The 26,912-nt window shown below is 50.3% G+C and overlaps 2 protein-coding genes and 1 pseudogene across 2 annotated transcripts; all 3 read left to right on the plus strand.

Moving 5' to 3' along the window:
• The first annotated feature begins 135 nt into the window (after positions 1-135).
• LOC149329151 (TNF receptor-associated factor 5-like) lies at positions 136-12,411 on the plus strand (annotated as a pseudogene).
• On the plus strand, positions 7,235-7,964 carry LOC149329152 (uncharacterized). Its single transcript, XM_089562137.1, has one exon. It carries the CDS (start codon positions 7,235-7,237, stop codon positions 7,943-7,945), a length of 711 nt encoding a protein of 236 aa, XP_089418263.1. The 3' UTR covers positions 7,946-7,964.
• Positions 12,412-15,231: 2,820 nt separating the features above from the next.
• Positions 15,232-26,707, plus strand: LOC149329153 (uncharacterized). Its single transcript, XM_089559189.1, has 2 exons — positions 15,232-15,516; positions 25,598-26,707. The coding sequence occupies exons 1-2, from the start codon at positions 15,232-15,234 to the stop codon at positions 26,705-26,707; spliced, it is 1,395 nt and encodes a 464-aa protein (XP_089415315.1).
• Positions 26,708-26,912: the final 205 nt, after the last annotated feature.

Below are 26,912 nucleotides of genomic sequence, written 5' to 3' on the forward strand. Positions count from 1 at the left end.
AAGGTGACGTAGAGGGTGAAGGAGAGCGAGAGTGAAGGGAGGAAGAGTGAACACTTAAGAAGGCATGTCCTGGCCGCCTCGGGTACGGCAGACTCGTTGAGCGCTCGGCACTGAGCGGACGCAGAAAGCATCGCTATGGAAAGTTACGTTTACACGCTGGTCGGATTCTGCGGCCGACTAGATCGGAAACCCTTGAAGTTCGTCGCCCCGATACCCTTTGATCAAGTATGCAGTGCCTGTGGGCTGATTCCCAAGACGCTGTCAATGCTTCCCTGCATGGACGTGTTGTGCGAGTCGTGCTGCGACCAGTGCGCAAACGTTGCCGGTCATATCATGTGCCCTCTGGACGGACGCTGGCACCTGGAAATCGACGTCGACTGGAAGGAATCCTCCTTCGATGATATCGCCAAAAGAGAGGTAAGCGAAGATGGCACTGACCCTTGGTTTTAGTGTAGTGAACTAGATTTTAGAGCGCAGCTCTTCGGCGCCCCTTTCTGCGTGTCGTGGCGTCGCCGTCACCGCTGTGATCAACAGTGGACACCTTAGTCGCACTTTAAGCTGCGAAACCAATGGAGCGGGAGCTTAGAAAGCAGAGGGATAATAATTGGTAAATTGGTTTTTGAACAAAGCAAGCGGCGCAGTATCTGTCGGTGGACACCACAACAACGTCGTTGGGGAAGGGAGGAAGGTGGGAGTGAAAGAAGAAAGGACGGCGCATAAGTGCCCTCTTGGAACAACGGACACCTCAATCGTGCTTTAAGCTACGTGGCGGTAGTGATATAAAGGAATCGTTAGTGGAGTTTTTCTCGAAGAAAGATTATGTGTGAGAAATAAGTTTTTTATCTTATGAACAATGCTATGTGCACTACGGAGTGCGCCGACAACGGACTTGGCTATGTGCACTACGGACCTTGTGGCGGGTTAGGTTGGGTTGGGTTGGGTTAGGTTAGGTTAGGTTAGGTCAGGTTGGGTTAGGTTGGGTATTATTTTTGGCCAAAAATTGCAGTTCCGCAACAAGTAGCTCACCGCCCCATGATGCTTTGAGCGCCCATGGTGGCTGAAGTGGTCTCGAGGGGTCGCCATGCAAACTCCCATAGACGGGCTGCCAGCTTTCCCTCTAATTAATAGTAAGAAACCCAACCCAACCTAACCCAACCCAACCCAGCCTAACCTAACCTAACGCAACCCAACCCAACCCAACCCAACCCAACCCAACCAACCCGCCACAAGGTCCGTAGTGCACATAGCCAAGTCCGTTGTCGGCGCACTCCGTAGTGCACATAGCATTACTCTTATGAACATGTCTTGCTCGAATTCTTGGCCTCATTCTATCGAAAAGCTGAAATAGCTGATGAGCTGCGCTCAAATTTCGCATAAGGAAGTAACGTAATCGACGGCAATTTTCTTGTAAGAGTTTTTCATTCGATGATTAATACAATTTACCGCCAGGTAAAGAGCAATGCTGTGGACCCCAATAAGTCATCCAGGAAAACAGGAAAAGGCTGCGAGTATGATGATGATAACAACGATGATTCTATTATAGTCGCCTTGTAGTGGGCAGGCAACGTTTTGGCGTCCCCAAGTGGTAAGAGAAGGAAAAGTGAAAAGGGAGAAAAGAAGACGCACAGAAATAAAAGCAATTGAGAAAGTGGCCCATCCGTGTACGCGCGCACATAAACGCACGCACACACACGAACCGAGCCGACCACTCGGACAGTCTTCTGTAAGGATGAAACCTCCTTCGTCTACTGATGATGATGATAATGTGTGTGTGGCTTTTCTCTTTGTATGGGGTGGGTGCAGGACTGCGCCCGAGCCTGGGAAGATTAAAAAAATAAAGGAGGGGAAAATATTGGCTGGGGCTTAGTTCGGTTAAGCCCGGATATCAGAAGCGAAAAACCTCGGTGATGGCATGGCTAAACCGGCAGAACCGCGGCGGCATGCGCCTCTCCTGTGACGTCACGCGGTTGTTGCAGAGTCACGGCAGCGGCGGCTCCGACCACCTGCGCCTCTCCTTTGACGTCACGCAGTTCGCGCAAGCGCACCTGTGGCTTTTTCTGACGACGGGGCCCACGCTCGCCTCGGTGTTGACTGACCTCAGTGAAGCTTTTCGCTTCAAAACGGTATATTCCGGAAAGGATATGCGAGCTCCTGTTATCGTCGGACGAGTGTCCAACGCATGAGGAGACGAGTTTTCGCTGTGTAGACATAGCTTGCACGTGTCGTCACTTCCGCCCCCATCAAGCGCTTGCGGCCAAGTTGCCGAGCCATTCGGCTTTCTCCGCCCTGCGGTGCCCGACCACTCCTCGGACGCTTTGGATTACTTTCTTATCTTTCGGGCGCGATGCCTGCGCCACAGAGGAAAGAACCATTCAGCGCAGGCTACTTCTCTGTGCTTATTACATCGGCGCGCGTACGCTTAGCACCCAAAGTGAAAATTAGCGACGATATAGGGCCGTACCCGCCGCGACCGGGAGTCGACGCGACGATGGGCGTTGGTGTGCTCCCTGAAGTGGCCCAGGGGGATATCATGTACTCTTTCCAGCTTTGTGAAATTGGGAGGGATGAAAGCCTTCTAATCAATGGAGGCACTCAACGAGTTCTACAGAAGCCTGTCTGCGATGCGCCTACGAGACGAAAAGCTCGGCCTCGGCACGCCGCTTTCTCTGCCGCCATTGGTCGCTGCGGTCGTGGCGATCCGAACCGGCTTGCCTTGAGCTGTAGCTAGGATGCAGCGACGCGGGTCTCAGTCTAGGTTTGTGTTGTCAGACAAATCGGATGGGGTCAATGAAAACAGCAACGTTCACTTCAGGGTGTAACCGTTGCTGCCGCCGGCCTGGCGTTGCAGAAGTCAATGCTCACGCGCGCTTCAACGAAACGTCTTGATACTGATACTCGGGGTTCAACAGACCCTTGCGATGACAAAACGCCGGCTGTAAGCCGCCCTAGGTTAATATCGCATCTCCAGCGCTGCGTGCTACCACGGCGCTCTCGCGGGCTTGCTGCCGCCGGCCTGGCGTTGCATAAGTCAATGCTCACGCGCGCTTCAACGAAACGTCTTGATACTGATACTCGGGGTTCAACAGACCCCTGCGATGACAAAACGCCGGCTGTAAGCCGCCCTAGGTTAATATCGCATCTCCAGCGCTGCGTGCTACCACGGCGCTCTCGCGGGCTTGCTGCCGCCGGCCTGGCGTTGCATAATTAAATGCTCATGTGACGAACCGTGTGATACTGCCTTGCTGGCGTTGTTACACAACTCTCTCAATAGTGCAAGCATGCCGAGCATTTAGGTACATCATAGTTTTCAGAATTACTGTAAATTTGTTCACCGATTGTCTCTTTGTGAAGTTATAATTGATGATAAAGTGTCATTTCGTGTTCTTAGTCAACTGAAGGCCACTATAAAATTGCTAAGTTATTCCCGTTAACTAAGGATTTCTTAAGACGAATAAGCAGTAGTTTACCCTAACGAGCAAAGTATTTTGTTCCTTTTTTTTTCGCTAACGCCTACAACACTGTTTATACCTCATTATCACAATTGTTTTTATGACGTGACACGAATGTTCTTACGTCGCCGCGCACGTGAAAGTGCATGGCGCGAAACGACTGCACCATGTGTGCACCATGTGCATAGGCGACTTGGTGTAGAGAGAGGAACTCGAGTGAGACACAGCGGGAAGCATCGTGCCTGCATGCTCTGCCGAAGCGTGATTGGTGGCCCCGAGAGGGACCGTATATACCTCCGGTATGTACCTTCGAAACATCCATCTTACATGCGCGACACTAATCACTTCCTGAAAGAATTATCGAATGTCACCTTCCCTCAAGGCGCTTTCCTAGTTACCCTGCATGTGGTATCACTTTACACTAACATCCCACATGACGACGGAATTCAGGCAATGGTTGGATCATATAAAGAATACAAAATTCTAGACACCCCTAGTCCAAGTGCCGTCGAGACACTTGCAAATTTGGTCCTTAAACTTAACACCTTTGAGTTCAACAACTCATATTATCTTCAAACTAGCGGTACAGCTATGGGCACAAAAATGGCTCCAAATTACGCCAACATATTTATGAACAAAATTGAATCAGACTTTCTGTCCTCATATCCAACAAAACCAGCTTTTTACAAACGCTTTCTGGATGACATATTCATAGTTTGGACAGAAACCGAGGACGAACTCATCCATTTTATCGCCTCATTCAACAAAATCCATCCCAATATCTCTTTCACACACACCTACTCAACCAATAAAATTAACTTCCTGGATGTTCTGGTTCGAGTAGAAGGAAGTACATTAATTACTAGTGTCTATAAAAAACCCACAGACAGACAACAGTATCTTCATTTCAACAGCTGCCACCCACGCCACTGCAAAACTTCAATCCCATACTCACAGGCCATCAGATTCAAACGAATTTGCTCACGATCGGAAGATTTTCACGAAAATGCTAATCGCATGCGGGACACTCTAAAAAAACAACATTACCCGTCTTCTATAATCAACGATGCCGTTAAAAAGGCAGAAGCAACTAATATTAATCATGTCATTAAGGAATGTCATTCATCATCACAGCGCTGTAATCTCATACTAACCTTCACAAATAATTTCCCAAATATTAACAACATCCTAAAAAAACACTTTAATATCATAGAACAGAGTGACCGTCTTTCAAATATTTTCACAACGGTCCCCCAAGTAACATATAGAAGACCAAAAAATCTGCAAAACCATGTTGTCCATTCGACAGTCAATAAACAGAGAGCTGTAGGTTGCACACCATGCAAAAATGCCGATGTAAAGTCTGCAAACACATGGAAACCACGGCACTGGCTAAAAGCACCCATTCAAATTTCAAGCATTATATACGGGAAGACCTGAATAGCGATTCCAGCAACGTGGTTTACATGCTCGAGTGTGGCGACTGTCGAATGCAATACATAGGCCAAACAGACAATTCCTTCCGTTTCAGATTTAATAACCACCGCTCACATACCCAATCCCTCCCCAACCTCCCTCTTTCGAAACACCTCCGCGAGAAAGGTCACGAGTTTGAAAGTAACAATACTACAGAGTGGCTTCAAAAACACTCGTGCGCGCGAGCAACGAGAATCATATTGTATTTTTAAATTTATCACAGTGCAAAATGGCATTAATGAAACTTACGGCACCCTCACCTCTCTTCCTAGGTCAGGGGCCTCACTGACCTCGGAAGAGAGGTCAGTGAGAACCCTGACTAAGTCGTTTGAGGTCATACCCCTTTCTGCATGCCACATCTGTGCCGTTCCCCCCCCCCCCCCCCCCCCCCGGGTGTGCTCACCTTGTGGTCACGCGAATGCCACACAATTTCTTTTTTTTATTTTTTTCCTTTTTAATTTTACTATGTAAGCTCACATTTCTTTATATTTCTTAATATTTTTTTTACATTCCTTCCAATACTTCCCCTCAACCAGGGGTGGGTGCACTATTGCTGGATGCGAAGAAAAAGCACTACTTTAAAGGTTTTCTTTTACTTATTTCACTTTTTTTTTCGAGGTTTCTTCCTTGCTCTTTTCATTTTCTCTTTTTTTCTGTTGTTCTGCTCTCTCTGTTGGAGGGTCATATTTTATTTTTTTTTTTGCTCTCGCGGCCAGAAGGAACAAGTTTTCGCATTTTTCTACGAAAGTTGTTGCACGGCCACGCACCTGTCGAGCACCTCCCAGCTGGACACGCCTGTCAATAAGCAAGATTGTGGTGCTTAACAAAGCAGAGGCCGCATCTGGACGTTGTATTTTCTTACTGAGTACCTGTTCCTCGCACTCTCTTTTTTTTTTTTGGGTGTGTGTGTGTGTGGGTCGCACTGCCTCTAATAATTTTTTATGCTTATTTTTCTGCTATGTGCTTTGAGTTTCCCACTTGCCTGTTCTGTGCACACCCCTATAAAAGGGGATGCATTAACAATGTAAAATCACTCCTGAAGAAGATTGGCCTTCCGATCGAAACGTCGAGTTGAATAAATATGTTTCCTTTAACGAAGCGTATACACAGGGCGGCACGACATGATCCCCCCCCCCCCCCCCCCCCCCGAACAAAATTTAACCGGCTGACACCTGCGTCCATCTCCGTGTGGCCCTTTACGACAGCCCTTGACCCTTCTGAGAAGCGGGAGAAGCGTCGACGGGGTCTCCTTTTTTAGGACAATCGGTATCTCTGGCATCGTGGTGGAGCAGCGCAAAGGACGGGACACAAGAAACAAGGAAGGACGTACACAGGCGCTGACTATCAACTGAATTTTTATTGCGAAATACAGAGAATATATAGCGATCATGAGGGGGTGGAACATAGATAAAATGTTGCTTGGTCACCGGAATCCAGAAGACAGTCCGAGCAACCTTTTATCTATGTTCCACCCCCTCATGATCGCTATATATTCTCTGTATTTCGCAATAAAAATTCAGTTGATAGTCAGCGCCTGTGTACGTCCTTACTTGTTTCTTGTGTCCCGTCCTTTGCGCTGCTCCACCACGATGCAACAGCACCAACTAGCCCAGCAACTTGCTCTTCTGATCTCTGGCATGCCCAGGTGCCTCAACTGGTTTTTTTGGTCAGAGTCCACATTGCCCCGGTCATTCATTGGTAGAGTTTGCGTTTTGTCCGAGTGTGGAAGCTCTCAGCGCAACAAATCGAAGGCATGTTTTTTTCCTTGGCTGGGCGAGCAGCATGTACGTCAGCAGCATGGTGACACCTAAAGCCTATTTAAACACTGGAACTGTGCCCACCGGGCTCCTTTTGCGCTGTTTCGTGGTTTGTCGGCATCTATCGTGAGCGCGTCCTTCCGAAGCATGTCTGCCATCCGAGAGGACCCGCAGTTCGCCGAGATGGGCCGCATCACAAAGGACGACGAGGTCCAGGAAGCGTTCGTTAGAACATTCAAACTGGCGCCGCAGTCGTCGGTAGTGCGACCCCAGCCCTCCGCAGCCTCCATGGGCCGGCCGGCCACATCGGAATACTGGGGAGTCTGCGGACAGCTAGGATTTAACGACCAACGGCCCAACTGTGACGGCGAGGTCGTAACCTACTATCGCCCTTCAACTAAAGGGAAGCGGGCCCAGTTTCGCTGCAACCGATGCCGGAAGCAGCTCTCTCAACTACACGGCACCGCTGCTCTCCAGACAAGTGGAGGGGACTCTGCAAGCTTCTTTGCTAACAAAGATCGTTTGGGACAAGTGCTGTACCTGACGTTTTGCATGGCAAAAGGGATGCCGATGTGTGTCGCCGTGGAAATGCAGGGTGGCGATATAGGCATGGACGCTTGCACAGACTGGAGCAACTACGTCCGGGAGGTGTGCTGCAAGGAGCTCCAGCGAGCGCCTCCGATGGGTGGCCAGGGTGAAGAAGTTCAGGTAGACGAATGCCTGATGCGAGGTAGAAGGAAATATAACCGCGGCCGGCTTCTGGCCGGCGACAACGTGCCGCCTCATCACCACAATAACTACGGCGGCGTCGTCGACCGAGGGCCATGGATTTTCGGCATGATTTCCGTGGCCACAAACGAGCTGCGGCTATTCAAAGTGGACAGAAGAGGCGCGGCGACCCTCGGCAGCATCATCGCTGCCAACGTCCTCCCAGGGACCACCATCTGCAGCGATGAGTGGGCCGCTTACCGGTGCGTGCCAGGACTCGTCGACGGGAACGGTGTCTCCATGGGCCTGTCCCACAAGACCGAGAACCACTCGACGGACTTTGTGGACCCCGCAACAGGCACCCACACGCAGCACATCGAGGCTTGCTGGAAGAAAGTTAAGGCCGAGCTCATAAGGAGTGGGCGCAAGCTCACTCCGCAACGCACCGACTCTTACCTCGGGTGGGTGTGGTGGCAGTCACTAAATGGAAGGCAGCGCTGCAGCGACCCCTTCTTGCGACTCGTGGAGGCCATCGCACGGCACTACCCTATGTGAAGTGGGCCATTTTCTGCCATTCGACCCCGTCTAAAACTCAAAGCTCCTTTGGCAGCTTTTTTTTTTCAACGGTCCCTCTCGGGGCCACCAATGGCGCTTCGGCAGAGCATGCAGGCACGATGTTTCCCGCTGTCTCTCATTCGAGTTCCTCTCTCTACACCAAGTCGCCTATGCGCAGACACATGGTGCAGTCGTTTCGCGCCACGCACTTTCACGTGCGCGGCGACGTAAGAACAGTCGTGTCACGTCATAAAAACAATTGTGATAATGAGGTATAAACAGTGTTGTAGGCGTTAGCGAAAAAAAAGGAACAACATACTTTGCTCGTTAGGGTAAATTACTGCTTATTCGTCTTAAGAAATCCTTATTTAACGGGAATAACTTAGCAATTTTATAGTGGCCTTCAGTTGACTGAGAACACGAAATGACACTTCACCTAAATGCTCGGCATGCTTGCACTATTGAGAGAGTTGTGTAACAACGCCAGCAAGGCAGTATCACACGGTTCGTCACATGAGCATTTAATTATGCAACGCCAGGCCGGCGGCAGCAAGCCCGCGAGAGCGCCGTGGTAGCACGCAGCGCTGGAGATGCGATATTAACCTAGGGCGGCTTACAGCCGGCGTTTTGTCATCGCAGGGGTCTGTTGAACCCCGAGTATCAGTATCAAGACGTTTCGTTGAAGCGCGCGTGAGCATTGACTTCTGCAACGCCAGGCCGGCGGCAACAAGCCCGCGAGAGCGCCGTGACGGCTCTCGAGGAGAGAGGGTGGTGGTAAGGGAAGGAAGCCCCCGCCTCTCCCGCCCGAAACGATGTGGGGGAGGAGGCAAGTAGAGGAGGTGGTGAAAGAAGGAACGGAGAAGAGAAGAGGAGGAGGAGAGGCGGCTTTGGGCGAGGAGACATATGCAACGCCAGCCCGGGATCAGCCATGGAGAGCCCGCACTTGCATGCCTACGATTTTCTGATGAATGCAGATGAAGTTCGTGTTAATCGGCCTCTTGTTTCATCTGGAGATGTCGTTACGGTTGGAGCAGCAAAGGGTGGCACACAAAACCATACAGAATCTACAGATGGACGAGAACCAACACGATGCGAGCTACCATAGGCAGCGGTAAGCTAGAGGCGGGCGGACGGTGGTTCGGCAGCATGGCCGACTAGCAACCGACGTCCACCGGATGTGACGACGGTGCAAGCTATGTAGACGGCGCCGTTGCGTTGATAGTTTTAAAGCCCCTGGAAATTTTTAAAGTAATGACAACCTTTGCAGAGCGCCACCTCTCCCTCTCCTGCGCCCGTCGCCTCTTCCCATTGGTCGAGGGTTACGCGCGCAAAAGTCCTTTAAACCCGCGCTTTTCGCGGCCGCAGACGCCATATCGTCCGCTCCAACCGCGCACCGTAGGTTCGGCAGGCGTCGTTGCGGACACTGCGCTATTGCTTGCTGTGAAGAACATCGGCTTTTGTTTTGCTCGGCACGTGTGTCAGTCACCTAACTTCAAGCCGTCTACCTGTGCGGCGTGACGGGCTGCTGCGCCTTCGGGTGCAGGAACCGTCACGACGGTGGAAAGCGGTTCTTCGCGATCCCATCATCGAAAACCGACGCGGGCCGGAGGAAGGTTTGGCTACACAGAATTGGCCGGGCGAATTTTAACGCAACGCCATTGACCAGACTTTGCGAAGTAAGGGACGTGCTTTCAATAGCTGCTGAGTTTTCCTTTTTTTTTTCAAGCTACGCTGTGCAGTGGTTTCTTCGCGATCGAGCGCCGCAGTAAGCTCGACATAAGGGCGTGCGTGTATATTATATATATATATATATATATATATATATATATATATATATATATATATATATATATATATATATATATATATATATTACAGAAAAAGACAAAGAATTATCGCGCCGATATGCATCGTCAAGGCACCGTAGCACCGTTGGTGGAAACACCAGCTAGCGCGCGCTGGCTTGCGTTTACTCTCAAAATATGACCAGTAGCTGTGGGTATGCGTGATAGTGCCCATCGTAAGTGGGTAGCGCGTTTCCTGTCACATACTTTGTAACAGCACTTCCACGTTCTCGCTTCCCCTTGACGCCGAACTAATTTGTAGGAGGCTACGAATGCGAGCAAATCTGTGATAACCTCTTTTATTAATGCTAAAACATTTGTTTGGTTTTTTTGTTAACGTTGCCCACGCCTCCATTATCTCCATTTTTAAAAGCTTTGTAGCCGCTTCTTGTTTTTTTAATGAGATCAGTATAACAAAAGGCTTTGGCTTTGCCAATGTGCATTTAGTACTCGGGCTGTTTCCGAGCCTGAGCCGGGCAAGTCTACCTCGCGGGCCGGGCCGGGTTCGGGCCTATATCGAAAAAATCGGGCCGGGCTGGGGCGGGTAACGAAAAAGGTTGACGGGCTCGGGAAGCGTGAATAATTAAGGCCCGTGCAGTGCTCTAATAGCGACTATACGAATGTGGAAGATTATCGGACAGATGTGTTAAAAGCCAGGTAGGTTTTGCTTCTCACTAAATGACTGATGCCGATGAGAAGCGTTCGCACTTGAGAACTGCCTTTTTAGGGCAAATTTTAACTTGAAAGCATTAAGGGCCCTATTCAGCGGAGAACCGGTCATCGGCAACGGCGTGTCGAGAAAATCGGGATTGGTCGAGAGGGTCATGACGTCAAAACCAAGCACAACCTCATGCGGGTAATTCAAACCACAGACAACGATGACGCAATGAAACAGTGATGACGCTGCTAACATTTCCTCATGGGTCTACTGTGTGGTGATCCAATCCCACCACCATTACGTAGTGCCTGGAAGAACGAAAAGCAATTGTGCTGAAAATAAAAAAACGGTCGAGATGCGAGTCTGTGACTCGAACCGCTACTCCTCAACCACTGGGACCGGTGAGGAAGGTTTGTTCGACTTGGCTGAAAGGACACCTTGTGTGTTAAAAAAAAGAGATGAGATAGACGACAAAATAATGTAATAAAGAAGTTTTCATATCTGTGGAGTGATCTGCAAAGAGGACCTCAGGCTGCTGAAGAGATTAATGGAACCGCATCGTGCCCTTACGGTAACTCTTTAGGATGAAAATTAGGGGCGATCAATTAGAGCGCTGTAGAGGAAATGGGGTAAATTCCACTTATGATTCCTTCTCTTCCAGTTAAGATTGTGAGCACATCTTTTATTAATTTTTTTGCCCCTGTCTTCAGTCATTTTTATATAACTTGAGTCATTTTCAGTTCGGCATCTTCCTCCTGCCCTATACAAGCGTGAAGGAGACGTTTTTGTTTGTATTTTAATTTGAATAATCGAAGCCATATACCAATAACTAACATTTACCGCTTTGAATGCAGGTCAGATGCTGGAAGGAAGAGAACGGTTGCACTGCTGTAATGGCTGCTTCAGACATCGCCCAACACTTCCAGCACGACTGTGGACACCACTCTGTTCAATGCCCAGAGTGTTCGGCGTCTGTTCTTTGCCGCAACGTGTGCGAGCACCTCGGATCTGGCTGTTCAGGTCACACAAGTCGTCCTCCTTGAGAACACGGAGGGCAGACTGGGCAACATGACGAGTCACTCTTGACAGCTCTGAGAAGAGCCCTAGATCAGCACACAGGCGAAATGAGGGCACTCCTGGAGCAGTTGCGTAGCGATGGCAATACACGAGCCGACCAACAGAACAAGATCTCGCAAGATGTAAACGATGTCAGTAAAGCTATAAAGCAGGAACCCTCTCAGGGAGCCCGAGAAGGCCACGACACTTTAAACGGAAGCTTTCTCCAAATAACCACATCTGAGCAAATAGAAGGATCCTTGATCGCTAGAAGTGTGGCAGCCGACACTCTCTCGAGCAGAATAAGATCATTAGAAGAAGAAATAAAAGGTGAATTTGAAAAAGCAACGGCACAGAGGCACGACTGCTATTCACGGCTTGCTGCAGCCATCAATGAAGCTAAATATAGCGAAAAGGCAAACTGAAGGGCATTGGGCCAATTGAACACACTCATTCGTCAGACTGAAAACGGAGCATAACAGTGCAATTTTTTAATCAGAAACATTCAACTGCTCCACAATACAGCTGTGGCGCTAGGATCCGCCGCCTATGACACCAAGCAAGTGAACCTGTGTGGCTACCGCGTGTCTCCTGCGGTTGTGTTCAAGAAAAATGGTCAGGCTCTGTTGCTTTATTTGGGGTTGCAGCTACACAAGGGCAACTTGGACGACGTAGTTCAATGGCCATTCCAACACAGATTTAGGCTTAGTGTGGTGCACCCGAACGAATGGACAAAACGGCAGCTCGAATTTAAACCCTCTCCTTTATGCACATATATACGAAGGCCCACAGGATCATCGAACGAGCCTTTTTATCATACCGAAGGGTCGTTTAATCTGTTCGACCTTGCACGTGACGGCTATGTGCATCAAGACGAGCTTCGGATGACACTGGAGTTGATTTCGTGAGTCGTATTTGCATGTTGGAGTGAGGAGGCCATTGTGCAAATGCCCGAAGGCCAGTGGTGTTTGTGGAAGAAATTTCACCTCAGGAAATTTTAAGTGGATCATTGTTTGTATCAACTGACCTCTGCGCATAACTTTTGAGCAGATTTACTGTGAAATAAAATTCTTTTATGTGTCTCTTGCACTCAAGATCTCAAGAGCTGTAGGTTCATTAGAACCTGTGTACACATACATAATCAAATAAACCATTGTGACCGAAACGTTATGTGCCCTGAGGAGATATCTCGAAATATTTTTGCATGCTTCCCATGTGGTTGGAGTGTTTAGATTTTTGGACCACTCAATATTTAGATTCAGGGAGAAGAAAGAGCTACAGCTCTCTGCGGCACTGGGCATAGTAAACCCGTGCTTTGCCTCGTCTTTCTTGCTTATTCTGGTTAGCTTCTTTTACATTAGCTTTGAATAAAGCACTCCTGTGTAAAACAAAAAGCTCGATACAAATCCGGAAGTGGCACTGAAAACGTCCCTAAACATGATTCTCAAGACGTCCCAAGTATGCGCAACGGACGGACAAATGGACCTCAGTTGTACTGCTTCAAGACCAGTTTATACAGCCTCAAGATGTCTGAACATACCGACTTGGACATCCTGAGGTCATATGCAGGATTTCCTTGCGTTGTCTGGCCAATTGGCCTACTTCTACAATTCCAGCTCCTCAAAAATCGTGAATGTGGCGTTAAACTACCAAAAGCTTCGCTGAGACGAGCGAACTCCTTGTGCTGCTACGCGCACGACAATTAAACACGGCTTCGATTGTTCGATTGCAGCGCAAAAACGCAAAATATTACTCCTGCCTATTTCCATGCAAACATGACGCATATGTGGGATTTTCGGGGTGAACTAACATCTGCAGGAACAGCCACTAACCATCTTCACCAATTGCGTTCACTCTCACTCTTCGAGATACTGAAGGGCACTGTGGTAACATCTCTCCCTAATGACCAGTGTAGGAAGTGGCCCCGTGAATTAATTTGTCTCTGAAACACAACGTAGCGGAGGGCTGTGGATTAATTTCGACCACCTCGGGTTTTTTAATAGCCAATGCTGCGTGCATCAAAGACCTCGTTCATCGAAATTAATCTACAGTCATCCACTACGATGCTTGTCACAGCCCACGTGTAACTTCTTGGCATTAAATCCCAAAAATAATGCAACATAAAATATCCTGGCATTTAAAAGCAATCCATGCTGCTTTCAGATGAGTGGCTTAGTGTACTGCTGTCCTCTGCTTGCTTACTTTGGCAAAGATTGCAAATATTAGACAGATTTCTTTTCTAATGACATTTCAGTGCACTCAGAAAAAGCCTAAGTAGCAATTCTTTTTGACCTAGTGTTCAAGAAAGGGCTGAGCAATACGCAGTTCCTCGAAGTGTATTGAGAAATAAATTGTTCTATTTATGTAAGGCTAACCACGTAACGTATGATAGGTGTAACGTTAAGAGATCGGATTCGGCGGAGTGGGTGAGAGAACAAACGCGGGTTAACGACATCCTAGTTGAAATCAAGAGGAAGAAATGGGCTTGGGCAGGCCATCTAATACGAAGGCAAGATAACCGTTGGTCCTTAAGGGTAACGGAGTGGATTCCAGGAGAAGGCAAGCGAAGCAGGGGGCGGCACAAAGTTAGGTGGGCGGATGAGATTAAGAAATTTGCGGGAATACGGTGACCGCAACTGGCGAAGGCCAGGGTTAATTGAAGAGACTTGGGAGAGGCTGTTGCCCTGCAGTGGGCGTAGTCAGGCTGATCATGATGATGAACCACGTTATAGCATGGGATGGGCTTCTGCATGGTCACCTCATCACCTTCTGTGCACACGGTTTCCAGCCCTAGCAAAATTGCTGCATATGCCGTTCTCGGTATCTACAAACTTTGGGTTTATTGGCGAGGGTCAGAACATTACATCAGCCGTTGCTCTAAAAAACATGCTTCTAGGGCCCCCTACGTTAGTGCAAGCAGTTCCGGGGGTCTCATGCGCACACATAAGTTACACGAAGGAAGTGTTCCAAAAGTCACACAAAGTATGCGTCCAACTGCGCCATCTTATGCTTGGGCTTGCCCCTGCGTCGACCACGGCCACGGCCCGCGCAATTTGCTGTCATTGCCTCCCGATTACTGCTCCGGGTGGCAGTCGTTCGCTCTCCCCTGAGCAGTGTTTCATCCTTTCCCCTTACGTCCGCGGCCACCCGCCGTATCCTCCAGGAACGGGAGCACAAGCAGCTGTGCCGTCCTCCGTTCCCGGGTGGCTCGCGCGGTTCGCCATGGGGCGTTCGCACGCTCGCCGCTGGCTGGCGGAGGAAATGGGGTACGCGGTTATCCCACAACATGACGGTGTCACGGAACTGCAGTGACGTCTTATTTCTCGCTCCCGTCACCACGCAATCTTTGTTGAAGAAACACGTACCTGCAAAACAAAAATGAAACAAGGACCAAGACCTTAACAAAGCTCCAGGAATCCCGTTTCTCTTTCCCATTATGGTCAAAATTTCGGTTCTCAACGAATTATCATTTCAGCTAAGCGGCAGACATGCGCATGCCTGGGGGGTAGCATTCCGAAGAATGACTTGAAAATGTTGACGATTCACCACGTGGCAAGGAACTGGCACAGGTGTATACGCGGTGGCTATTCACAGCGATCGGAGCCTTGACGACGGGCAAAAAACAAAACTGAAGGAGAGGGGGAGAGACAGATTTAGCGGGGACAAGCATTCTCGGATGGGCACAGCATTTCCATCATCGTTTAGCACAAGGACGACAGCAGGGCGGGATGTCTCCTGGAAAAGTGTCCTACACGCTGGTCGGGTTCACAGCCGAGCTCGACTGGAGGCCTCTGCGCTTCGTGAAGCCGCCTCCACGCATAACACCGTGCAGTGCTTGCGGACTGGTGCGCACAAAGGCGGCAGTTCTTGCCTGCCAGCACGTCCTTTGCATGTCCTGTTACGAGCAGTGCACGGAGGGCGTCGAGCCCGTCTGTCCCCTGGATGGCCTGCTGTGTCCGGAAACAGGCGTGAACTGGACGTACTTTCCCGTCGAAGAGCTGCTAAGTAAAGAGGTGAGTGACGAGGGCGAACTGTTCAGGTTTTACGTGTCTGGTGCTTGGTGTTTTTAGATGCAATAAGGGCTGGAAGTTTCGCGTAAGCGGACGACATGACGCCTTCTGATAACGAAAGGTGAATGTCTCGCTATTCAGGGATGCGATTAGCGGTGACGCACTGACTGTTCGGGTATGTTTCTTGTACTATCGGACTTTAAGCAAGCTTCCTGCAGCTCAGAAGTGCTCATGTGATGAACTTAATTCTATTTCTACTGGTGGGGGGGGGGGGTGTTCGGCGCTCCTTATCCTCAGTCCAACCGCGAGACGTGACCGGAATCTGCGAAAGCTTAGCCTACGGACTGCTACGACTACAGCCGGGTAGTCATGGAAAACTGGAAAACAAAAACTTGGCCGGCATGACAGGAAGTTTAATCCGCGGTGCGCCACGACAGCTGCGAAGACGTAATTGGGCGGCAAACTGAAGGCCATGCTTTCGTTTATTGTTGCTCTAAGAAATTTATTTCGTGCGCTCTGTAGAGGAAGACATATCCCTAGAGTCCGGAAGCACTATTCGCTAAATTATTCCTTCCGATAGGCATATACCCTCGCAAGCGCCGGAGCGGACCCTTTAATATCCGCACGGGAAACATCCGCGTGCGGCACTTTCCAAGCAGCGACATTTAATTGCTATCTCCGGAGATTAAAAGCGCTTCGTTATCGTAGAATTACAACACATAATCGAGTCTGCTTTGTGACTTAGATTCCCATGTAGTCCATGCACAAACGTCGGTATACGCTTTGGGATGTAAACACTGCGAGTAATCTAACGGCTGGGCACGAAAACTGATTAGGGCAAGTCGTCTCATTCAGCATTCGTTTTCAATCGTTTTTGCTATTACAAGTCACCTAATTTAGTCGTTAAAAATTTCATTGGCACTCGGGCGTTCGTCACGCTTTTATGCCCGGCTTGTATCAGGCGGCAGAGATATCCGTGCCACAACGCGACTGTCAAGGCAACTTGGTCTATGCGTCTCCGGAACCGAGTACCTGCTAAAAATTCCACATTGCTTTTGCTACATCGCGGCTTTCGTTTGCTCTAGAGAATTGCTCTGACCACTGTACGAGATTTCGCTCATCATACCGTGTTTCTACGGATATGAAATGTTTTAAAGAAGTCAAGTGGAAATGGTGTAAATTTTTGGCACTTCTAAGTGAATTGTCCGGACTGATAATTTTAAAAACCCCTAGTCCAAATAAAGAGTGCCTAGCACTCGGTGAGACGCCTGATGCGGTCTCATGGCACGCTTCCTACCACTGTACGAATAAGACACCTTTAGAATACCGTGTACCACACCGTGCCGCGTACCGCTACCAGAATACCTGCCGGGAGCCGGCCCTACGTCAGTGCGTATGTGCAGATCGCCTCGAGGACGCCAGGTGGCGCCAGGTACCCAGCTGCTGCGAGATGAACATAAAGATAAGATGAACATAAAATCCTTCCGTCCGATTACGATAACATCTTGTATGTACAGGCTGGCAATGCAGGCGGTGAAATTAAAAATGCAGTCATGGGTAGAAGGTAATCGCATGCTTGGGGAACTTCAGAATGGGTTCAAAGGGGTAGGCGCTTAGATGATAGCCTGTTCGTGGTTACCCAATGCATAGAAATAGCTAAGGCGGGAAACAGACCTCCGTATTTAGCCTTTCTGGACATAAGCGGTGCATATGATAACGTGAACACGGAACTCCTGTGGAGCATATTACAAGATTTAGGTATCGGTCATGAGGTAATTGATTTTCTACAGGAAGTCTACCGAGATAATAAAGTGGAAATTACATGGGAAGGGGAAAAAAAGTACCACAACGGTGGGGGTGCACAAAGGATTAAGGCAATGTTGTCCTCTATCACCGCTGCTGTTCATGCTTTAAGGGGCAAATATGGAAAGGCCAGAAGGAAGTTATCTAGGTTATAATCTGTCGTACAGATTAGGCGGAAAGGTAGTTGAGCAGTGACTCCCGGGTTTAATGTATGCGAACGATATTGTACTGATAGCAGATAGCCAGGAAGAATTACAAACTTTGGTTAATTGTTGTGGAGACGAAGGAGACGCTCTAGGATTCAGTTTTAGTGTAACTAAGTCAGGTGTGATGATTTTCAACCATACAACTGACCAGGTGCTTATAATACAAGGCCACGAAATACGCAAAGTGGCCGAATACAAATACCTCGGGATATGGCTAAACGAAGGGCAGATATACACGGAAAAGCATAAACGGTCTCTTAGGGCAAAATGACGAAGAGATGCCGGGATAATGAAACATAGGGCATTATGGGGGTACAACAAATATGAAATGTTAAGAGGTATTTGGAAAGGAATAATAGTGCCGACTTTCAGCAATGCGGTTCTGTGCTTAAGGGCAGAAGTTCAGTCGAGTTTAGACGTAAATCAGAGAGCTGTTGGAAGATTAGCACTAGGTGCCCACGGCAAAACCACAAACGAGGCAGTACAAGGGGATATGGGCTGGGCATCGTTCGATTCACGGGAAGCTAAGAGTAAAATTCTATATGAAGAACGCCTGAGGACATTGGACGACAGCAGGTGGGCAGCTAAGGTATTTAAATATTTATACAGGAAGAGCATTGACTCGCAGTGGCGGAAGAGAACTAGAAAACTAACCAGTAAGCATGCCGGTGATGAGGACGGAGAAAGAAAGAACATTAAACGACAGGTTAAAAACGCCGATTTTAAAAATTGGATTAATTCAATGAAAAAGAAACGTGGGGTAGAACTATATCGATGCTGGAAAAGGCAGATCAGGAAAGAATTTTTCTATGATAACTCAAGAGGCAGTGCCCAACTTTTTGAAGCTAGGTCAGGGTGTCTTATAACGCGCAGCTACAAAAGAAATTTAACGAAGAAGATGACACATGTGCAGTGTGTGGCCGATCTGTGGAAACAATTCAACATCTCATACTCAAATGTGATGGTATCCATCCGGATGTCGATGCAGACACAGTCACTCTTCCAGAGGCCCTAAGGTTTAAAGATAACAATGGTCATGTCAATAAATCTGGAGTAGAAGATAGCAAAAAGCGATTGGAGGATTGGTGGCTAAAAAGCAGAGATGTGGCATAAGGTTACAAGTGTAGGAAGCCATAGGTAAAGAAGATGGCGGATCTTAATGAGAATTGACAACACAGTTGAACAAAAATAAAGAAAAGCTGAGCATGGTGGCAATTGCCACCACCCCGTTTCAAAGGGGGCGCTCCTATCCATCCATCCATCCATCCTGCCCGCATGCCTGCAGCATCAGGACCAATCAGCGCATGCTCACTGGCAGTGGGTGGTATCCCGGTGCTCCGGAAAATGGCAACGCTAACAAAGTACCTTATGCTAAAGGCGTCTATATTGCCACGTTTCCACAAGCAGCCACTAGGCGGCTGCTTTTCGCAAGTCGCGTGCACCGCCGAGGGAAAGAAGAAGATCGGTTCCGGCTTCCTCTGGGTGCTCTTGGCTTGTTCTCCGGTGCCGTCCACGTCAACCATTAAAGCCTTTCGGTTACGAGCCCCAACGGCTACGTAACACTGGTGGAGGTGCATTCAAGATCCCATGTCCCGGACCTCTTCTCGCAGCGGTTCAGCGAGTCCCGACCGACTCCTGCTGGTGTCTACACCCGTTCATCGCAGCAGCCGCCGCGTTCACGGCCTCTCCCCAGAGTTCGGTCTCCTTCCCGACCGCCGCCCCGTTCAGCTTCATCCCATGGCGCAGGCGAGTTCCCCTCATCTAACCCTCCAGCAGCCCCGTGTACCGGTGAGTTTCCATGGCGCTCCTACTGAAGACGTGGACGACTGGCTTGAACAGTTTGAACGCGTGGCCAACTTTAATCAGTGGAGTTCTGCCATGAAGCTGCGCAACGTATACTTCGCGCTGGAAGACGGCGCCAAAACCTGGTACGAGAACCGAGAGACCGGTCTTCAAAGCTGGGATGCCTTCCGCCAGCAGCTGCGCGATACGTTTTCCAGCCCCGACCGCCGCGACCGAGCGCGCCGCCTCCTGGAAGCCCGTATCCAAAAGGCCAACGAGAGCGTCGCCATGTTTGCCGAAGAAGTGACCCGTCTTTGTCGGCGGGCTGATCCCGACATGACGGAGGCCGCGAAGTTGCGCCACCTGATGCAGGGCGTAAAAGAACATCTTTTCGCTGGTTTGGTGCGGAATCCCCCCCAGACCGTTGCCGACTTCATCAGTGAAGCAACCCTCATTGAGCGAGCCCTCCAGCAGCGTTCCCGACGAAACGAGTCTGCGTACGTTCAGTCCTTCAGCTCAGTGGCCGCTTCGTGCAGCGCCAGTGAACATTCCTCTTTGCGAGAGTTGATTCGAGACGTAGTTCGCGAGGAGCTCCGGAAACTCCACATCATCTCGCCTGATCCCACACCCGCTGCCCTCACTGAAGTCGTGCGCGAGGAGATCCGGCAAGCGTTAGCACCGCCTCAGTTGCTGCCCGAACCACGCCCTCTGAGTTATGCAGCAGCTGTCCGTCAGCCCGCGGTGCCTCCCGCGCAGCCTATCCCGTTCAACTCGCAGCCGCCCTCCGTACTGCCGCCACCCTCCTACCAGCGGCCACCGCAGCAGGGACTCGCCATGCAACCACCGGTCCGGTAGGCCGACATCTGGCGCACTCCTCGTCAGCGGCCGCTCTGCTTCCACTGCGGGGAAGCCGGCCACCTGTATCGGCGCTGCCCCTACCGTGAACTCGGGCTTAAGGGATTTTCACGTCACGCCCCGTGCCCACGGTTCGGTGAGCGACCTCGGGAAATCGAGGAATACCTTGCTGCCCAGCAGGCTTCACCGAACGGTCGCCAACGGTCACCTTCTCCCGTCCGCTACTCGTCACCTAGCCGTCGTACTTTCAGCGATACGCTGAGGGGGCGGTCGCCAAGCCCACGCCGGGGAAACTGAAGGCGGCGACCTCAGGGGGGCAGGTTGCTGAAAAACGAAACCGACGTCCCGAAGACCCCCCCGTGACGACGCAGCGTGATTCCGTGACTCCGAGCTTCCCTCATACCGATGACACAGCTAGCGTCGACCTTCCCGTGCTTGTTGACGGGCACCCAGTGACTGCTTTAGTAGATACAGGAGCAGACTTCTCAATAATCAGCAAGAATTTCGCGGATCGGCTCGCAAAAGTTCGGACTGAATGGCCTGGACCCCAAATTCGTACTGCTGGTGGCCACCTTATGACACCTTTAGGGCGTTGCACTGCACGAGTCACCATTGCCGACTCCGTGTTTGTTGCGGTTTTCGTTATTCTGCCCAACTGTTGCAAGGACCTCATCCTCGGCCTTGACTTCTTAAGACAGCATGGTGCCGTCATTAACGTTCCTCGCCGTTTGGTCACGTTTTCACCGCCTGCACCGACTTCCGCAGACGCCGAACGACGCCACGCACCTTTGCGCATCCTTGACGCGGATGTAACCGTGCCGCCACGCTCATGTACTCTCGTTACCGTCAGGTGCGACGACCAGTCCAGTGCTGCAGGGGTGGCCGAACAGAACACTGAGCTGCTGCTCCATCACGGCGTCTGTGTTGCCCGCGGTATCGTCCATCCGACCAACGGCCTCGCGGATGTACTCCTTACCAACTTCGGCAATGAGCGACAACGCATCGCTAAAGGGACCACGGTCGCCTACTTGGAAGATTTCGCCGAAACTTCTGATTGCATCGCGCTCCAGACCGGGACATCTGCCTGCCGACCGGCCCAATTCGCCCTCGATGTGAACCCCGCTCTATCACCTACCGAGAAGGATCGACTTGTCTGGCTGCTCTCTCAGTTTCAAGACTGTTTCTCGTCTGCCTCCGCGGTCAAGCAGACGCCCCTCACCAAGCACCGCATAATAACCGACGAACGTATCCGACCAGTCCGACAGAACCCATACCGAGTGTCACCGCGGGAACGCGAAGTCATCGCTCAGCAGGTAGACGAAATGCTGAATGACGGTGTCATACAGCCATCGAGGAGTCCCTGGGCTTCACCTGTCGTCTTGGTTAAGAAGAAAGACGGCAGTCTGAGATTCTGTGTTGACTACCGCAAACTCAACCAGGTCACAAAAAAAGACGTCTACCCGCTACCACGCACTGATGACTCCTTGGACCGGCTGCGCCATGCACTCTACTTCTCGCTCGATCTCAAAAGCGGTTATTGGCAGATCGAAGTAGACGAACGGGACCGTGAGAAGACTGCGTTTGTCACGCCGGATGGACTATACGAGTTCAAGGTCCTACCGTTTGGATTGTGCTCCGCTCCAGCGACATTCCAGCGAATGATGGACGCAGTCTTATCCGGCCTTAAATGGCAAACTTGTTTAGTATATCTGGACGACGTTATTGTGTTTTCCCCAACGTTCGAGGAACACCTCCAACGCCTTTCCACCGTGCTACGGGCTATAAGATCTGCCGGCCTCACGTTAAAACCTGAAAAGTGCCACTTCGGTTACGAAGAGCTCCTGTTCCTGGGCCACGTCGTCAGCCGTCGGTGTTCAGCCCGATCCCGCCAAAACTGCAGCCGTCGCCAACTTCCCTACTCCATCCGACAAGAAGACAGTCCGGCGTTTTTTGGGACTCTGCGCCTATTACCGCCGATTCATTGCAAACTTTTCACGAATTGCTGCCCCGTTGACGCGTCTCACCCGAGATGATGTCACCTTCGCCTGGACAGACGAACAGCAAAAGGCATTCGATGAATTACGGCACCGCTTGCAAACAACGCCTGTGCTGGCCCACTTCGATGCCCATGCCGAGACCCTGGTTCACACGGATGCAAGCAACGTAGGCCTCGGCGCAGCGCTCGTACAGTGGCAGGATGGCGCTGAGCGAGTCATCGCGTACGCTAGCCGGACTTTGTCTCGTGCTGAAACCAATTATTCCACCACCGATAAAGAGTGCCTCGCTGTTGTCTGGGAAGTGATGAAATTTCGCCCGTATCTTTATGGCCGCCGCTTCCAGGTCGTGAGCGACCATCATTCTCTTTGCTGGTTGACGAACTTGCGCGATCCCTCCGGACGCCTTGCACGTTGGAGTTTACGTCTACAAGAGTTCGACATGACCATCGTGTATAAGTCCGGACGCCAGCACAACGACGCCGACTGCTTGTCCCGTTCGCCTATCCAGTCGACGAACGAAGACGAAGAGCCCGACTTCCCTCTTATCGCAACTGTCGACGCAGTCACTGTTTCGCAGCGCCAACGTGAGGACCCGGGACTCGCTCCACTCATCGACTTCCTGAAAGCGCGTACTACGGAAGTACCCCGTCCCTTCGCCAGAACGCACTCCTCGTTTTGTCTCCTAAACGACGTGCTCTACAAGATCAACTTTTCTCCCACGGGAAGGGATTATCTCCTCGTCGTGCCAGACACTCTCCGCGACGAAGTCTTGCAGGCATGTCATGATGAGCCCACCGCCGGTCATCTCGGCTATGCTCGAACTTTGGCTCGCATTCAAAAGAGTTTTTACTGGCCCAAACTTGCGGCGGCAGTGCGCCACTATGTACGAACGTGCCACGATTGCCAGCGACGGAAAATACCGTCTGTAAGGCCAGCTGGTTTACTGCAGCCTGTCCAAGTGCCCAGACTTCCATTCGAGCAGGTTGGCATGGACTTGTTGGGCCCTTTTCCAACTTCCTCTTCGGGCAACCGGTGGATAATAGTCGCTACCGATTACCTCACGCGCTATGCTGAAACAAAGGCCCTCGAACGAGGCACGGCAGCCGAAGCAGCGAAATTTTTCATCGAGCGCATCGTCCTCAGGCACGGCGCCCCGTCAGTTGTCATAACGGACCGAGGCACAGCTTTCACGGCCAAGCTGCTGGAATCCGTCATGCAGCTGAGTGGCACTACCCACCGTAAATCCACCGCCTACCATCCACAGACGAATGGCCTTACCGAACGTCTCAACAAAACTCTCGCCGACATGCTGTCTATGTACGTGGACGTTGAACATCGGTCTTGGGATGACATCCTACCGTACGTCACATTCGCGTACAATACGGCACAACAAGAGACAACGCGCATGACGCCCTTCTCTCTGTTGTATGGCCGCGAGGTGTCCACCATGCTAGAGGCCATGTTGTCCCATGACGGTCGTGACTCCGAAGCTGGTACCGAGGACTTTACTCAGCGCGCCGAAGAAGCACGGCAGCTTGCGCGACTGCGCATCCGGAACCAGCAAGGCCGAGGCGCTCGGCGATACAATCACCGCCACCGAGTAGTGACCTTCGAACCGGACGACATGGTGTGGGTGTGGACTCCGATTCGACGCCGAGGGCTTTCCGAGAAACTGCTAAAGCAGTACTTCGGTCCGTACAGAGTGGTCCGTCAGCTCAGTGACGTCACATACGAACTTCTTCCAGACGGCTCTTCTACTTCTCATCGCCGCCAGCAGAAGCCCGAAGTCGTCCACGTCGTGCGAATGAAGCCGTACTTTTCGCGCGAGCACCGCTAGCAGCCTACCGCCACGCCATAACCACATGCTTCTTGTGACCGTTCATTTTCTCACCATCCTTGCTTACGAACTGCTTATTTTCTGCCATATTCTTGTGAACTGCTTTTCTTACCTTCTTTTCTTGCGCATGCATCGGGCCGATGTTTTTTTTTTTTTTTTAGGGAGGGGGGTAATGCCACGTTTCCACAAGCAGCCACTAGGCGGCTGCTTTTCGCAAGTCGCGTGCACCGCCGAGTGAAAGAAGAAGATCGGTTCCGGCTTCCTCTGGGTGCTCTTGGCTTGTTCTCCGGTGCCGTCCACGTCAACCATTAAAGCCTTTCGGTTACGAGCCCCAACGGCTACGTAACAATATTATTAGACATCTACATACCACGTACCATGCAATCATTGCCATTACCGGAGTACCGGGAGCCCGCCCACTGCCAGTGAGCATGCGCTGATTGGTCCGGATGCTGCAGGCATGCGCGCAGCTGCCTGGTACCTGGCGCCGCCTAGGTGACTTCCGCATTGGCTGCGCGCGGACTCCCGGTACACGGTATGCTAAAGGTGTCTAATATTTAGCACTCAGTCGGCTGATAGCAGCTCAACCCAACTTTCAGTAGAGCAGTAACTGCTGGGTTGAGCAATATGCCAAATTTAAAGGCTCGTCGATCGGGCCCCTTGCCAATGCAAAGCATAAAACTTCAACACAGGCCTGAAAAATGCAGTCTCAGAAGCGTTCGCACTTGAGAACTGCCTTTTTAGGGCAAATTTTAACGTGAAAGCATAAGGGCCCTGTTCAGCGGAGAACCGGGCATCGGCAACGGCGTGTCGAGAAAATCGGGATTTGTCGAGAGGGTCATGACGTGAAAACGAAGCACATAACCTCACGCGGTAATCCAAACCACGGACAACGATGACAGAATGAAACAGTGATGAGGTTGCTAACATTTCCTCACGGGTCTACTGAGTGGTGACGCAATCCCACCACCCTTACGTAGTGCCATGGAAGAACGAAAAGCAATTGCGCTGAAAAAAATTATCGAGATGCGAGTCTATGACTCGAACCGCTACTCCTCAACCACTGGGACCGTTGAGGAAGGTTTGTTCGACTTGGCTGAAAGGAGGCCTTGTGTGTTAAAAAAAAAATAAGATGATGTAAACAACAAAATAATGCAATAAAGAACAGTTTCCATATCTGTGGAGTGATCTGCAAAGAGGACTTCAGGCTTCTGAAGAGACCTATTAACGCAACCGCATCGCACCCCTTCGGTAACTTTTTACGATGAACATTGTGGCGATCAATTAGAGCGTTGCAGATGAAATGCGGTAACATTCCACTTATGAATCCTTCTCTTCCAGCCAAGATTCTAATGAGCACATCTTTCAATAATTTTTTTTGCGCCTGTCTTCAGTCATATTTATATAACTTGAGTCATTTTCAGTTCGGCGTCTTCCTCCTGCCACCTACAAGCGTGGAGGAGACGGTTTTATTTATATTTTAATTTGACTAATTGAAGTCATATACCGGGAATGACAAGGTCATGCCATCTTGAAGTTTTATTAATCCTCTCGTTTGCACCTTTAGTAATTTCAATAACTAACATATACCGCTTTGAATGCAGGTCAGCTGCTGGAACGAGGAGAACGGTTGCACTGCTGTAATGGCTGCTTCAGACATCGCCCAACACTTCCAGCACGATTGTGGACACCACTCTGTTCACTGCCCAAAGTGTTCGGCGTCTGTTCTTTGCCGCAAGGTGTGCGAGCACCTCGGATCTGGCTGTTCAGGTCTCCCAACTCGTCCTCCTTCAGAACACGGAGGGCAGACTGGGCAACATGACGAGTCACTTTTGACAGCTCTGAGCAGAGACCTAGATCAGCACACAGGCGAAATGAGGGTTCTTCTGGAGCAGTTGCGTAGCGATGGCAATACACGAGCCGACCAACTGAACAAGATCTCGCAAGATATAAACGCTGTCAGTAAAGCTATAAAGCAGGAACTCACTCAGGGAGCCCGAGAAGGCCACGACACTTTAAACGGAAGCGCTCTCCAAGTAACCGCATCTGAGCAAATAGAAGGATCCTTGATCGCTAGAAGTGAGGCAGCCGACACTCTCTCGAGCAGAATAAGTTCATTAGAAGAAGAAATCAAAGGTGAATTTGAAAAAGCGACGGCACAGAGGCGCGAATGCAATTCACGGCTTGCTGCAGCTATCGATGAAGCTAAGGATAGAGATAAGGCAAACAAAAGGGCATTTGCCCAATTGAACAGGCTCATTCGTCACACTGAAAACGGAGTATCACAGTGCGAGTTTTTTATCAGAAACATTCAACTGCTCCACGATACAGCTGTGGCGCTAGGATCCGCCGCCTATGACACCATGCGAGTGTACCTGTGTGGCTACAGCGTGTCTCCTGCGGTTGTGTTCAAGAAAAATGGTCAGGCTCTGTTGCTTTATTTGGGGTTGCAGCTACACAAGGGCAGCATGGACCACGAAGTCCAATGGCCATTCCAACACAGATTTAGGCTTAGTGTGGTGCACCCGAACGAATGGACAAAACTGCAGCTCGAACTTAAACCGTGGCCTTTATCCACATTTATACGAAGGCCCACAGAATCATCGAACGAGCCTTTTTATCATACCGAAGGGTCGTTTAATCTGTTTGACCTTGCACGTGACGGCTATGTGCATCAAGACGAGCTTCGGATGACACTGGAGTTGATTTCGTGAGGCTCACTTGCATGTTGGGGCGAGGAGGATATCGTGCAAATGCCCGAAGGCCAGTCGTGTTTGTGGAAGAAATTTCACCTCAGGAAATTTTAAGTGGATCATTGTTTGTATCAACTGACCTCTGCGCATAACTTTTGAGCAGATTTACTGTGAAATAAAATTGTTTTTATGTGTCTCTTGCACTCAAGATCTCATCAAGAGCTGT

This window comes from Amblyomma mixtum, chromosome 9 (genome assembly GCF_055824585.1).
Source record: "Amblyomma mixtum isolate Tamu chromosome 9, ASM5582458v1, whole genome shotgun sequence".
Taxonomy (NCBI): Eukaryota; Metazoa; Arthropoda; class Arachnida; order Ixodida; family Ixodidae; genus Amblyomma; species Amblyomma mixtum.